Source organism: Pararge aegeria, chromosome 8 (assembly GCF_905163445.1).
Source record: "Pararge aegeria chromosome 8, ilParAegt1.1, whole genome shotgun sequence".
Taxonomy (NCBI): Eukaryota; Metazoa; Arthropoda; class Insecta; order Lepidoptera; family Nymphalidae; genus Pararge; species Pararge aegeria.
The window spans coordinates 12,653,355-12,665,634 of NC_053187.1; the positions used below are offsets into that span (position 1 = coordinate 12,653,355).

Genomic DNA, 12,280 nt, shown 5'->3' on the forward strand with positions numbered 1-12,280 from the left:
AACTATTGATATTGATAGAAAATATTGATTTCTTGCTTAATGTTTTGTAAATAAATTAATTTTTATTTATAATTGTACTCAGTAAATTAAAAATCTTAGGTATCTGAGTTGTAAATTATTTATGTACACAAGTACCTTCGCAGGCGTTTACGCACTCCGCAAAAATTCAATTTCGCGAAAATCAAATTGAGGCGTGACGGTCTACAAAACTAATTACATATCGAAGCGATCTTCTTCACGCTTTCTTACGTGCTTTTCGTATTTCCATATAAGTTGAGCTATAAACGAGCCAATCTATTCACGTCTACACATCAGGGGTTCGCATTTGCATATAGAGCAGAAATTTATTAAATCTACAGCCAATATTCCAGCTTTTCGACATTGAACTCTTACTTATTCATTGCGTCTCTGAAATTTTTATTGGATTGTAAAAAGGTATTCAAATGTAACTTCATTTATAGGAAGTACGAGCGTGGTTTAATCAACGATTTAAGAGGGCTTTTCGTAACGATCGATTGTGTTTTCAGTACTCTACTATGTATGTGTAGGATGCTATCTTCTAAATTAAACAGGAAATGAAAGGAGGCTTGGTTAATTTGCCCACGTATAAATTTATAATACAAAGTTGCTTTTATCCGCATAATTGAAATATGAAACATTTATTACGTACGTACCTATTTTCCGCTTTACGTTGAATTTTGCTTAATTAGTTTAGAATTTTCCATATAATTCTCTAAAAATTTCTCATGGTTGCCCTTTTTAAAAGAAAACAGTGACGTTAAGTGCTTGAATTAATAATACCACGGACCGCGGTGGAAGCGGGGCCGCGGGCATCGGCAAGTTGGCGGCATTAATGAAACTGTTTCGTAGGGACAGCCACGGGGCAATTGTTGAAATGAATTACAGGAACTGACAGGGCGCTGCGTACAAAAGAAATTGGTAAGGAGGGATAAACAGTTAAAAATTAAGGTCTATTTGCGGCGAGAAAACTGCTCACTAGTAATCCGACGAGTAACATTTGTCTTCTCTAAATTGGATAGCGGGAGGTCCCTCATGAACCTACCTGTACAAGCAATTGATTTTATCTTGAATAAAATACTTTTCGCTGAAAGAAATACTGTGTTAACTATAAAATTCAAGCTAACCCGTCCCATTTTCACTAGAAGCATCAACACTAGATTACGAATATACCTTGTCTCTTTGATATCATTGTAGTCTTGCAACTTTAATAAGCCCGTTAATTTATGAAATGAAAGATATAAAAAACCCAATGTACTCAAATTATATAAACGTGTATAAAGCGAATCTAAAAATAAGTGGTTAATAAAACAGGTATTATTAATGCAAACCGAATAAAATGTATTAAATTATTGATTTTGGTAATCTTCCAACTATTTAAAAAAAAAACCGTCCGTTTCGAGGGTAGCTGTTCACCTGTAAAAGGAAATACACTGACAAGCTTAATATAAAAGTATGATTTCTTAATCACAATGATGATACGAAGCAATCTGCTGCGATAAAAGATCAAAAGCTGTAATGCTTGCTGGGTTCTTCGTTGTAATATATTCATCATCATCGTATCAAAACATTGCCAGCCCCACTACAAGGCACGAGTCTCCTCCCACAATGAGACATAGACTCCACATACCTTTGAGAAAATTATAGAGAACTCTCAGGCATGCAAGTTTCCTCACGATGTTTGTCATCTCCGTTCAAACAAATAACATTTCAATCACTTAAAATAATAATACAAAATTAAATAATATATTCACTTGTAGTAAAATCACAAAAAGTGTAACAGATTTGCCTTTTCTAATTAGCCCGTAAGGTCAGCTTACTTCAAAGAATATTTGTATTTGTGTATAATAAAGTATGGTTTTTTTTTTAATATTATGTTCGCTTTGTATCGTTATGAGGCAAACATAATGCTCACAGGAATGGGTTGAGTGCTGTTGCATTTTAATTAATTCTCTTTTCTATCGCGATGCCGTGTTATCAGCCACCCGCAGGCGACGTCGACAAACAAATAGGTAGGTTGCAAGCGCAGAAGAGTAACGATTTTGACACCGTTATATTTTTTCTACAGCATTGTCCTGTATATTTTATAACACCGATATTTTACCTCAAGGTTCATTATAAACCTTTGAATGATAAAGTTTGCCTCCCATTTCACCTAATGTTTTTTCATGGTTTATGAATTGTTGAATTCTGCATTATTATCAGTAGACATTATTATCTTCTTTAACATACCCTTTCCCCATTTTTCCATCTTCATCTCCTTCCAAGATCAAAGAGAAAAACCTCTTTTTTTTCTTCTATTAATTAAAGTGGCCATCCATGCCTCTTGAATTCCCTTAGCATCCAGAAATATAATCATCAAAAACTGATGTAAAAAGCTTTGAGTTTATACAGAGGAAGTAATTTATTTACTCATATCATAATCCTATCAAAGTGCCACTGCTGGCAACAGGCCTCCTCTCTCACAGATAAGGATTTTAGGATTAAGCATAGATCCCCTATGCAATGCTGTAGCGTACGATGAGTGTTCGACCAAGTAGGCAGTAAACAAACATGGTTGATTAAAATGAAGCAATAAGTTGTAAACAAACATATGCGGTAGTATGTCTCGTAAAGTAAATTGTCCTATATTGAAGACGTTAACGATCTACAAATTCATTGTCAACAGGCTTTGGACGGGCAGAACATTTACAACGGGTGCTGCACTCTGCGCATCGACTACTCAAAGATGACTTGCCTCAACGTCAAATACAACAACGACAAGTCGCGCGACTACACCAACCCGACGCTGCCCTCCGGCGACGGCGACGCGCACCAGCTGTTGACCAGTGAGTTGATGCCTCTGCGGGCACGCCTCGCCCTGGCCCTCGCTTCCAGGATGAGTTAGTCTTATACTACCCGACACCTGGACGCTTTTTACACTACTCTTCGATCCACCTAAGCTCCTTTCGGTACTACGGTATAGCAAACAATACAATTCAGGTAAAGTCCAAACTACAGAAAAACAACCTTTAAGCCATTTTTCATGGAGGGATTTTCTCGCATGTTGTAAAGCGAGAATGTTAATATGATTATTGTAGGTTATGATCTTCAGGTTATACTTGCGCTAGTGTATTTACATTTAAAGAAAAACAAACACTTTCATTCTATAATTTAATACAATACTCGTTGGCTTATAATCACAATTTTAATTAGTTTTCAAAACAAGACAATATTCGCTCTACTGGTTTAAATTCTAGTATTTTGCCATTTTTTCAAGTTCATACTAGTATCGTACAAATTAGTTTGTATGCCTTTAAAGGTGAAACACGCGTTTCGAGCTAAATATCGCTTAGCTACGCTGTTGACGAAATGTAACACAAAAAGACAAAATGATAATCGTCTGGACACGTCTGGATTACATCAGACCAGTATTTTATATACTTTATTATAATTGCATTGAAGGAACATAATATTCATACTTTGCCTGTACGCTATGTCACACAATTTAAGCTGAATTGTATGCTCGCTAAGCTGTGGTTCTACGTAGAAATAATAATAATTTATGACAGCAATAATTATTATTCTTTGTCTGATAACTATGGTGATAAAGGTATTTAGTAGTTTCTTATTTTAATTTGAATAATTTGATGTGTAAAGGTGAATCCTGATTGAGGGAAGTTTCATAAAATTTAGGTTGCATAACATTTTTTATTAATAGTCTTAAAATGTATAAAAATCCATCATTATTTTTATAATAGGTCAGAACAATAATATATAGCTAATAGAAAAAGACAGTAATACCTTCTACGGGTTTTATAATATCACATGGACCCACCTTTAACGTAAAATGTCTCAAATTAGTTACTGTACAATATTAACAAAAATGTATTCATATTATAATCTAACTAAACACGCATACTATACTACTCGTACTTTACCCCTCTTGTCTTGTTTATTATTCATAATCAATTCTAAATGTTTCCACAGTGACTAATAACTTATCATAAATCCCTATTGCACCGTAGAGGGTTGTAATATATGAGGATTACTCCTGTAAAGCCTATTTGTTGCTTTTGTTATACTATTGCTGTATACTTTGGGGTTCTCGCAAAAAGAGGAGGCATCTAACATGTTTGGTGGGGGTTTCCTGCACGAACTCTTGCACTGAATCACTGTAATTTAAATGTTTTTTTTTCCTTTAACAACAACTATAATGTGTTATTTGGAAACACATTGCTTTGATATAATTAGATTAATGGTTGTGTGTGACATACAAATTTATTACGTCCTTAGATCTTAAACTTTACTGAATGAAGATAGATTGCCAAGGTTATAATTATTATTAACGGCCCAACTTTGGCGTAGGTGGCGGAGTTTTGGCACCTCCGTTCTTAGGCCTGGGATCGGGCTTAGCCTCACCGTACGGCGTGGGAGTCGGCGGAGTTGGACTGCCAGCCTTCGGAGCTCTCACTCTGACACCAGCATCGCCTGCCCTACGTGCGTTAGCTGCACCACCGCTGCCGCTGGCTACAGTACTCCTCGTCTCCAATCTTAATGAAGAGGTAGGTATCCTTCTTTAATGTAGTTATGTAACCACTAAGAATTTGAAGTAGACATTTAAAATCAACACATCAAAACCAAATGATGTTGAATGCTTTTTACATTGTAAAAACGATTCATCCTTAGATAACTTTTGTAAATGAGTTGAAGGTATCACTCGTAAATCTGGTAGGCACAAGTCGTAGAGAAGTTATGTTACAATATTTCAATTCGATTTGGTAGTTTAATATTTATTGGCAAATTATGCATTATGCTAACACAATAGCCGGTAACGTCTACTTATTTCATTTAATAATATGGGTATAAATCCAACGTACGACTACTTGATCCAAACTAAAACAGTCGTTACAGGCTATTCATTTATATACTCTACTTAAAACTCCTTGAAAATAAGTTGCTAATTTATTTATAGACATGAAGTCAGATATCTTTTACGACTATTTATAATACTATCTCTTTTCTCTTTCCTATTGTTTTAGATGGTCACGCCTGACGCTCTCTTTACCCTTTTCGGTACGTGTGCACATACATTCCGTATTTTATATTAAAACATTAATATTGCTCCCGAGCCCCTGTCTGCCTGGAAGACAAATTGTCAGCTAACACTCTCAACTTCTCTACTGATAACAGCATCCGATGACTTTTTGTCGAAGCTTCGCTTGTTAACACTATCCATTCTGAGGTCATTCTAAACGCTTTATTAACTTGACAATTTGTGTTTCAGACATCTTAGATGTAGCTAGGTTAGTGTATGTAACCCCGTATTGTATTTTGTTTCATGGTTTATTCGATTTCATTTCTAAGGTGTTCGACGATGTTAAACATAACACACTTGACATCAATTAAATTCATAATTAAATGAATGTTAATTAGGAAAGCTAAAAAATACCGGCTCTATTATTAAATATGTCATTCTTTTGTATAAAGATAACTCTTGGTACTTGAAATCAATTAAATTCATAATTTAAAAAAACAAAATAATTTAAAAGTATTTAAATATCTGTCAATTACGCAAGCTACAAAAAAAACGGTGTTACTAATGAAGAGGTTTCTTTGTTTCTTTTAACTTCTATCGGTATACAGTATTCCAAATGTATTTGTAGAATCTTTGCTTTATGCCGGAAATATCCAATGCTGTTAACTGCTACAGCATTAATCAAAAGCTTACACGTGACCAATATAGAGCTTTGGATTTTATTTCCTCTTGTATCATTTTCTTTCTATCCAGTTTCACATTATACCGTACGCGTATAAACTAATTCGTTAAACTAAAATATTTCCTATATTACCGTTGGAATAAACCTGTGTTTAAATGCTATGTAATGTAGCTTAGCTTAGTCGTAGGTACCAACCTAGATAGTAATCAGGCTGTCTCAACTTTGCTGTTATCGTCACATTTTTGAGTAGTCTTAATAAGTTTTACGTATTCATAGTACGTAATACTCTGGATTATACTCAAATTGTTGTTTTTATTTAATTTCTTATGCCTATTATGGGTAGTGAAACGTAGAGTTGAGGTGGCTGCCCTGAAATAAGTAATATTACATTAAAACAACGGGAAACACATTGTTCAGTTTGTAACACATTTTTATTATGTAGGGGTGTATGGTGACGTGCAACGAGTGAAAATTCTCTACAATAAAAAGGATTCAGCCCTAATTCAGATGGCAGAGCCGCACCAGGCTCACCTAGGTATTTACTTTTTTATTTTATATTCAACTTTATTCTTGAGTTCATTAGATTCATATTCGGGCCTTTCGTTCCTTTTGTTTAGTTATGGGGGTGTAACGTAGTTTTCTACTGCTTACATTTCATATTGCGTGAAGTGGTAAATCTGAATAACTCGCTTGTGCCATGGTTATTATAACGAAGAATGAATTATTCATTTCCGTTAACCACGAGACAACTGCCTCAAATATATACGCCTGTGTCTATAAAAAAGTGAGATATTATTAATAACGTTCATTTTCGAATGAAAATTTCTAAGAGTTAATAGTATTGACCCAAATTTTGATCCAGGGGGCACACCACTTCAATATTTGATGAAAAAGAGCAATTCAGCAAATTATCCCCTTTGTGTGGTACAACATCTTGTAATGAAGAGTACTCAACCGAAATTATGCGAACCTTAATAATAAGTCATTAGAATTTAGCAAATATGGGTACACTCCAGTGTTCTTTAGGCATTGATATCATCAGAGATTGAATTATTTATTCAATTTATTTTAAGAACCGCCTTACCGACAAATATGTGCCGCTAAGCGATTTAGTGTTCCGGTGCGATGTCGCGTAGAAACGGATTAGGGGTATGACTACCATTATCCCGTACAGGTTAGCCCGCTACCATCTTAGACTGCATCATCACCAGGTGAGATTGCAATCAAGGGCTAACTTGTAGAATAAAAAAAAAGTACAACTAAAATAACCTGAGTACGTATTTGAGTAGTAAAATACGTAGGGTGAAACATGAACTTAAATAATAGCCTTCAAAAGACCAAGATACCAGATCACGCTGACCGATGAGATGGTCAAAGAAGACCAAATAAAAGGTGTGATTGAAGCTGCACTGCATGTGACCTACATAAATATGGGTAACCCAAATGACTCCGACCAGTCTGATAAGAAAGATAACAATAATAATCTGTATTTATGTTTCTACAGTAATGCTATTTTGTAACACGACTTGCCTTAAAAGTGAGTTGAGTAGAACACATGATATCTACCCTGAATTGATACGGAATATTTTGGTAATCCTATAACAATAGTTTGGACTCTTGAAACATGAATTTTGCTCTGTTTATTTCAGCGATGACCCACATGGATAAATTGCGCGTCTTCGGTAAAGCGATGCGTGTGATGCTCAGCAAACACCAGACAGTACAGCTGCCCAAGGAGGGACAACCGGACGCGGGTCTGACTAGGTAACTATTATTGTAATATACTCTTTGACCTTTTGTGTCCTTAGTTTAAAATTCGTAAGCTCTTAATTGAAGGTCGATTTGAACTATCCATATTCTGTAACGTTTTGAAGCTCAAATTCGTTTACGCTTTAATAGCAAGCATTGTTGAGAAATAAAAAACAGAATCACAGAATTTGCGACTTTAAAATCAGTAGCATAAGATCCATCTTTCTTTGACCTAGCAGTGTTACTATACTCGAATATGACTTCTCAATTGCGAGCGTTTCCGTTATTAAGCGTATTGCCATCAAGGGATGCTCCTTTGCTGTAGATGCCATTAACGTATTGCCTGGTTTTCTACCAGTTAGCACTTACACGTAATATCACCTGGTGATAAATGATGATGCAGCTTAAGATGGTAACGGACTGACTGTTAGCTGCATGGCAGATTAAATCCATAACCCAGTTTCTACGGGGCGTCGTACCGGTACTCTTAATCGCTCGGCTGCATGTTTTTATTCCAAGGGCTGAAACTTCTAAGACCAGAGAAAATTCAGAAATTTCAATTTCCCAAATTTCCCCTGCCGGGTATCGACCACCATATATAGGTAAAACCACAAAGCTCACTACTCGCCATTAGACCGACAAAAGCCATACAGAGACAAAAAATTGAATACCTTCCAAGAAATTCCAATGTAGCGTACATGTTAAAGAATTTTTCATTTTTCTAGATTACATTTATAGCGAAACAGCAAATCCTTTGTCCACAAAATTGGCTGTATCGAGAGAATTATTGGGGGTGTTAAATAAATTTTCTATCTGCTCTATTCCAGGGACTATTCCCAGAGTCCGCTTCATAGATTCAAGAAGCCCGGCAGCAAAAACTACCAGAACATTTACCCGCCGAGCGCTACGTTACATCTGTCCAACATTCCGTAAGTTATTGTTCAATTTCGAGACCGGCCATTTAATTTTTACGCTCAAATGACCCTGTCTAACACATTGTTTGTTTGTAGAGCCACGGTCTCTGAGGATGACATCAAGGAAGCTTTCACCAAACGGGGATTCACAATCAAGGCGTTCAAATTCTTCCCGTGAGTTAATTTTCTTTAGTAAAATTTCTGTAATAGTTTTAAAGTTCAGTAATAAAATTATAGAAAAATATATTATACTGTATCTTCACCATCTACTATCTGGTTTGTTTTCTTATTTGTAATACGTTACCTCTGAAACTACTGTAGAGTTTTTAAAATATTTTTTAAACATTAGAAATATATTTTTTTCCGAAGCAAAGTCGCTACCAAGCTGCTTTAAACACGAGCGGTGACTAAATGGTCCATCATAATAATATGCTAATACTATGTACTACAAAAATATAGGTCTTTGTTATGGTAGATCTAAACACAAATCAAAGGCGCAATGCTCTTATCTCCTAAAAATAAACCTTAATAACAACTACAAACAACAGTCTAAAAAAATCGTATAAAGCCGGCCTTTTGCTAGCTTTCTGTGTTTTTTGTCCCAAAGTTCCTGCGGGAATGGGAATTAATACCAGACAGGTACAGCTAGTTTTTCAGTCTACAGCTAGTTCTAAATGCGAAATTTAATTGCGTGAAGGAAGGAAATCCCAGATGATGATTCAAAGTTGTAAGAGACTCCAAATTCCATCAAAATCATTTCAGAAGTAATAACTGAATTGGAACCGAGTACTTTTCCGGGTTAAAAAATAAAAGCGTGTTAATGAAGAATATCGAATTCTCCGACTCCATGCAATAACTTTTACGGCACTCGTGATACATGCCTTCTTAGTACGAGTGCCCAATCACTCCTGTTGGCTATGTAGTACGAGTACCTATTTTTAAAGAGTTTGTAGATAGTTCATTTACTTTTCGAACAGTAAAGATTCTTTTATTTTTTATTATTAATAAAGTCACGTCTTCGCGTTGCTCCGTTGGTGTATGAAAGAGATCAAACCAAAAAATTATAATATTTATAATATTAGTGTGTATTTCATTTAACTTCAATGTTGCGTATTTATATTTTACAGGAAGGACCGGAAAATGGCTCTCGTACAACTACCGTCGATCGACGACGCGGTAGCGGCACTCATCAAAATGCACAATTATCAGCTCTCGGAGTCCAACCACCTCAGAGTGTCCTTCTCGAAATCAAGTATTTAAACAAAACGACCAAACGCCTCCTCGGAATATCACACAACAGTCGTTCAAAATCTACACGCAAACGAGGTTGGACCCTTTCGGATGACTTACAGCGTAACCTAACTTTCAAGCCTTATCGTTCGGTGATACGACTGTACATCGCACGAGTACCTCTCTCATTAATCGAGAACATCACTCGACTGAAAATTATATTATATCTGTATTACGCTTACTCGGATCAGTATAGAAGTTAAGTGCTAACTCTATTTCATTAGAATACGTACTATTACTGTACACTCCTTTTTTTCTTACCCTTCTTATAATGTAAGCAATCTTTTCATTACTCTTTAGTGTAAAGTGTGTTTTAAAAAGATAAAAAATAATGGGGTAAATATATAAAAACAAAAAAAAAATTCAGAGATTTTCTTAATCTGAGTGTGTGTTTATTATTTTCCTAACAATTTAAATAAATTTTACACTAAAAAGTAATGAAAATATTGTTAACGTTATAAGACAGGTAAGAAAACCTTTACATCCTAATTTAAGGTGTCTCGTCATCATTTCGGACGGCAGCTAAATCGATTTTAAGTTTTTTCAAGGGTTCCCTTGGCCTTCGCTGTGGGATTAGAAAGGATTTTTTATTTGTGTGGTATTCATTCCGTATTTTTATTATTCGATATATTATTTTTATACATATTACTTAGCGTTAATCGTTTCCAGTGATTTCAGCGTATGATTTGTGTCTCAGAGCAAAGATTAAGCTACCGATCGCGAAGATGTTTTTAACCGTACCACTAGACATATCACGTACATATCGATAAGAACTTCATTCATATCCTTTTTAAAAGAATTGTTGATTGATGAATAATATTGACGTTGTAATTTTTGCAGTTAATAATAAAAATCTAGAAATTACTTGTGGATTTTCACCATTAATCGCGGTTGTATAAATACCAGTATGGTCTGCTGCGAACTGTAGCTTATCGTTACTCTGAGGTTGATCAGTTTGTATGAAACAGAATGCAATTAGATTGCGCTAGAATTATTTACAATTTGGCAACTTTAATATATATTTTACGCAATGTTAAACATTGTCTCGGTTGTTTTGCGGTTATTATTGTAACAGGCTTATTAACGATAAATAGTATTTTTATATTTTTATAATATTCAACACTAGAGCACATTGTTAAAAGTATTTTCTTATCACTTATAATTTGCAGTTATTATTCTAAGATTATATTTTATACATAATATATTTTATGCTCTATTTTAATCTGCACAATTTATTATGGCATTTTAAAAATAATTATATTATAGTTTCGTACGCATACACATTTTAATTATGTTTACTAACGAATCACTGCGTTCAGAAATGTGTATGTGTGTGCAATATTAGTTGTAGAGAGGATTTTAGTATAATTTTAGTTATAAAACTGTCGTCTTCTATAGCCGGCGAATCCGGAACCTCCACTGAATACTTCCGTGACTGTTGCGTTGTTTAGAAAAATATTCTGTTTACTGTTAAAAAAGAGTTTCTTCTCGATTAGTTAGCGTAATCACGACTACTTTCACTAATCATAGTTGATATATACCTATCAATATCATCTATAAAACGTTACGTTCAGTGACATAATAGTGACATGATGCATTTATTTTGATGTTAATTTTTATTAATGGTAGCTACAACATACTATAAATGCTCGTGCATATATTCACTAAGCAATTAATTATAGATAAAATTATTTATTTGTTTACGGTCAGGGTCAGTCCCTACCCAGTTATACATGGCAGTGTGGGCAATGTTGCGCTAATGTATTTTTTAGAATAATTTTAAATAAGTATATAATGAATACTATTAAAACGTTGCCGCACTGTTAATAAGGATGTCTTGACGTTTTACGAATTAAAAAGCATTTTCAGGATTTGATGCAAATGCACGTAACTACTTTGTGTGCGGAATTAACGCTGTATCGCTTTATCACGACAGTATTTTAGTTTAATGCTCTCTCACTCGACACTTTGTACATAACTAAGTCCAACTCACGGGGCGACCTCCTGCGTTTACCCTTCTAAACCTAGCACACGATTGGTTTTCACACATCTTTGCCTTCTTAAAATTTAATTAAAAATGCGTCTAGTCCAATGCAAAGGAGATTAAGTTTGTGGATTAAGTAAAATAACGTAATAACTCTTAAATTTCTCTCAAAAACTCTGGTAACGCTTTTAGAGATATTATTTATTTAATGTAACGAATTTGGTCAAAGAGTTGGTGCCCGCAATCTACGCTCTGACGGTTAGGACCAGATTAAGTGTTCAGCTACACGTCCAGTCTATGTGATTAGGCAAAGCATGCGTGAAACAGATACCTGATTTATGACGAGTTAGTGAAAACATTGCTGTTTGCAATATGATAATTATCAATTAAATTTTAATAGAAGACGTCTAATGTTAAGTGGAAAATGTTAAAGAATTCATACATATCTTCCCTTACCCGCTGTCGGAAACGTTTGTTAAGGACTTAAGGTGGTAAATAAAAAATAAATCCCTTAAGGAATTAAACAGTAGTAGTTTTTGAAATATTCCGCTGTAAAGTTAGGCTTCGAGGCCCCTTTGCCCTCGGCGTAAGGTTCGTTTTCAACATATCTTTAGTCACAAAAAAAA

The 12,280-nt window shown here is 34.8% G+C and overlaps 1 protein-coding gene across 3 annotated transcripts in view; it reads left to right on the plus strand.

Moving 5' to 3' along the window:
- LOC120625649 (polypyrimidine tract-binding protein 1) overlaps positions 1-9,999 on the plus strand; it is a 327,046-nt gene extending 317,047 nt beyond the window's left edge. For all 3 annotated transcript variants that reach the window (XM_039892749.1, XM_039892747.1, XM_039892748.1), the window contains exons 8-15: positions 2,687-2,846; positions 4,366-4,562; positions 5,040-5,073; positions 6,160-6,252; positions 7,367-7,481; positions 8,294-8,395; positions 8,477-8,554; positions 9,508-9,999. In XM_039892749.1, the coding sequence (XP_039748683.1) occupies positions 2,687-2,846; positions 4,366-4,562; positions 5,040-5,073; positions 6,160-6,252; positions 7,367-7,481; positions 8,294-8,395; positions 8,477-8,554; positions 9,508-9,640 (912 nt within the window). In that variant the 3' untranslated portion in view covers positions 9,641-9,999. The remainder of the gene's footprint in view (positions 1-2,686; positions 2,847-4,365; positions 4,563-5,039; positions 5,074-6,159; positions 6,253-7,366; positions 7,482-8,293; positions 8,396-8,476; positions 8,555-9,507) is intronic.
- Positions 10,000-12,280: the final 2,281 nt, after the last annotated feature.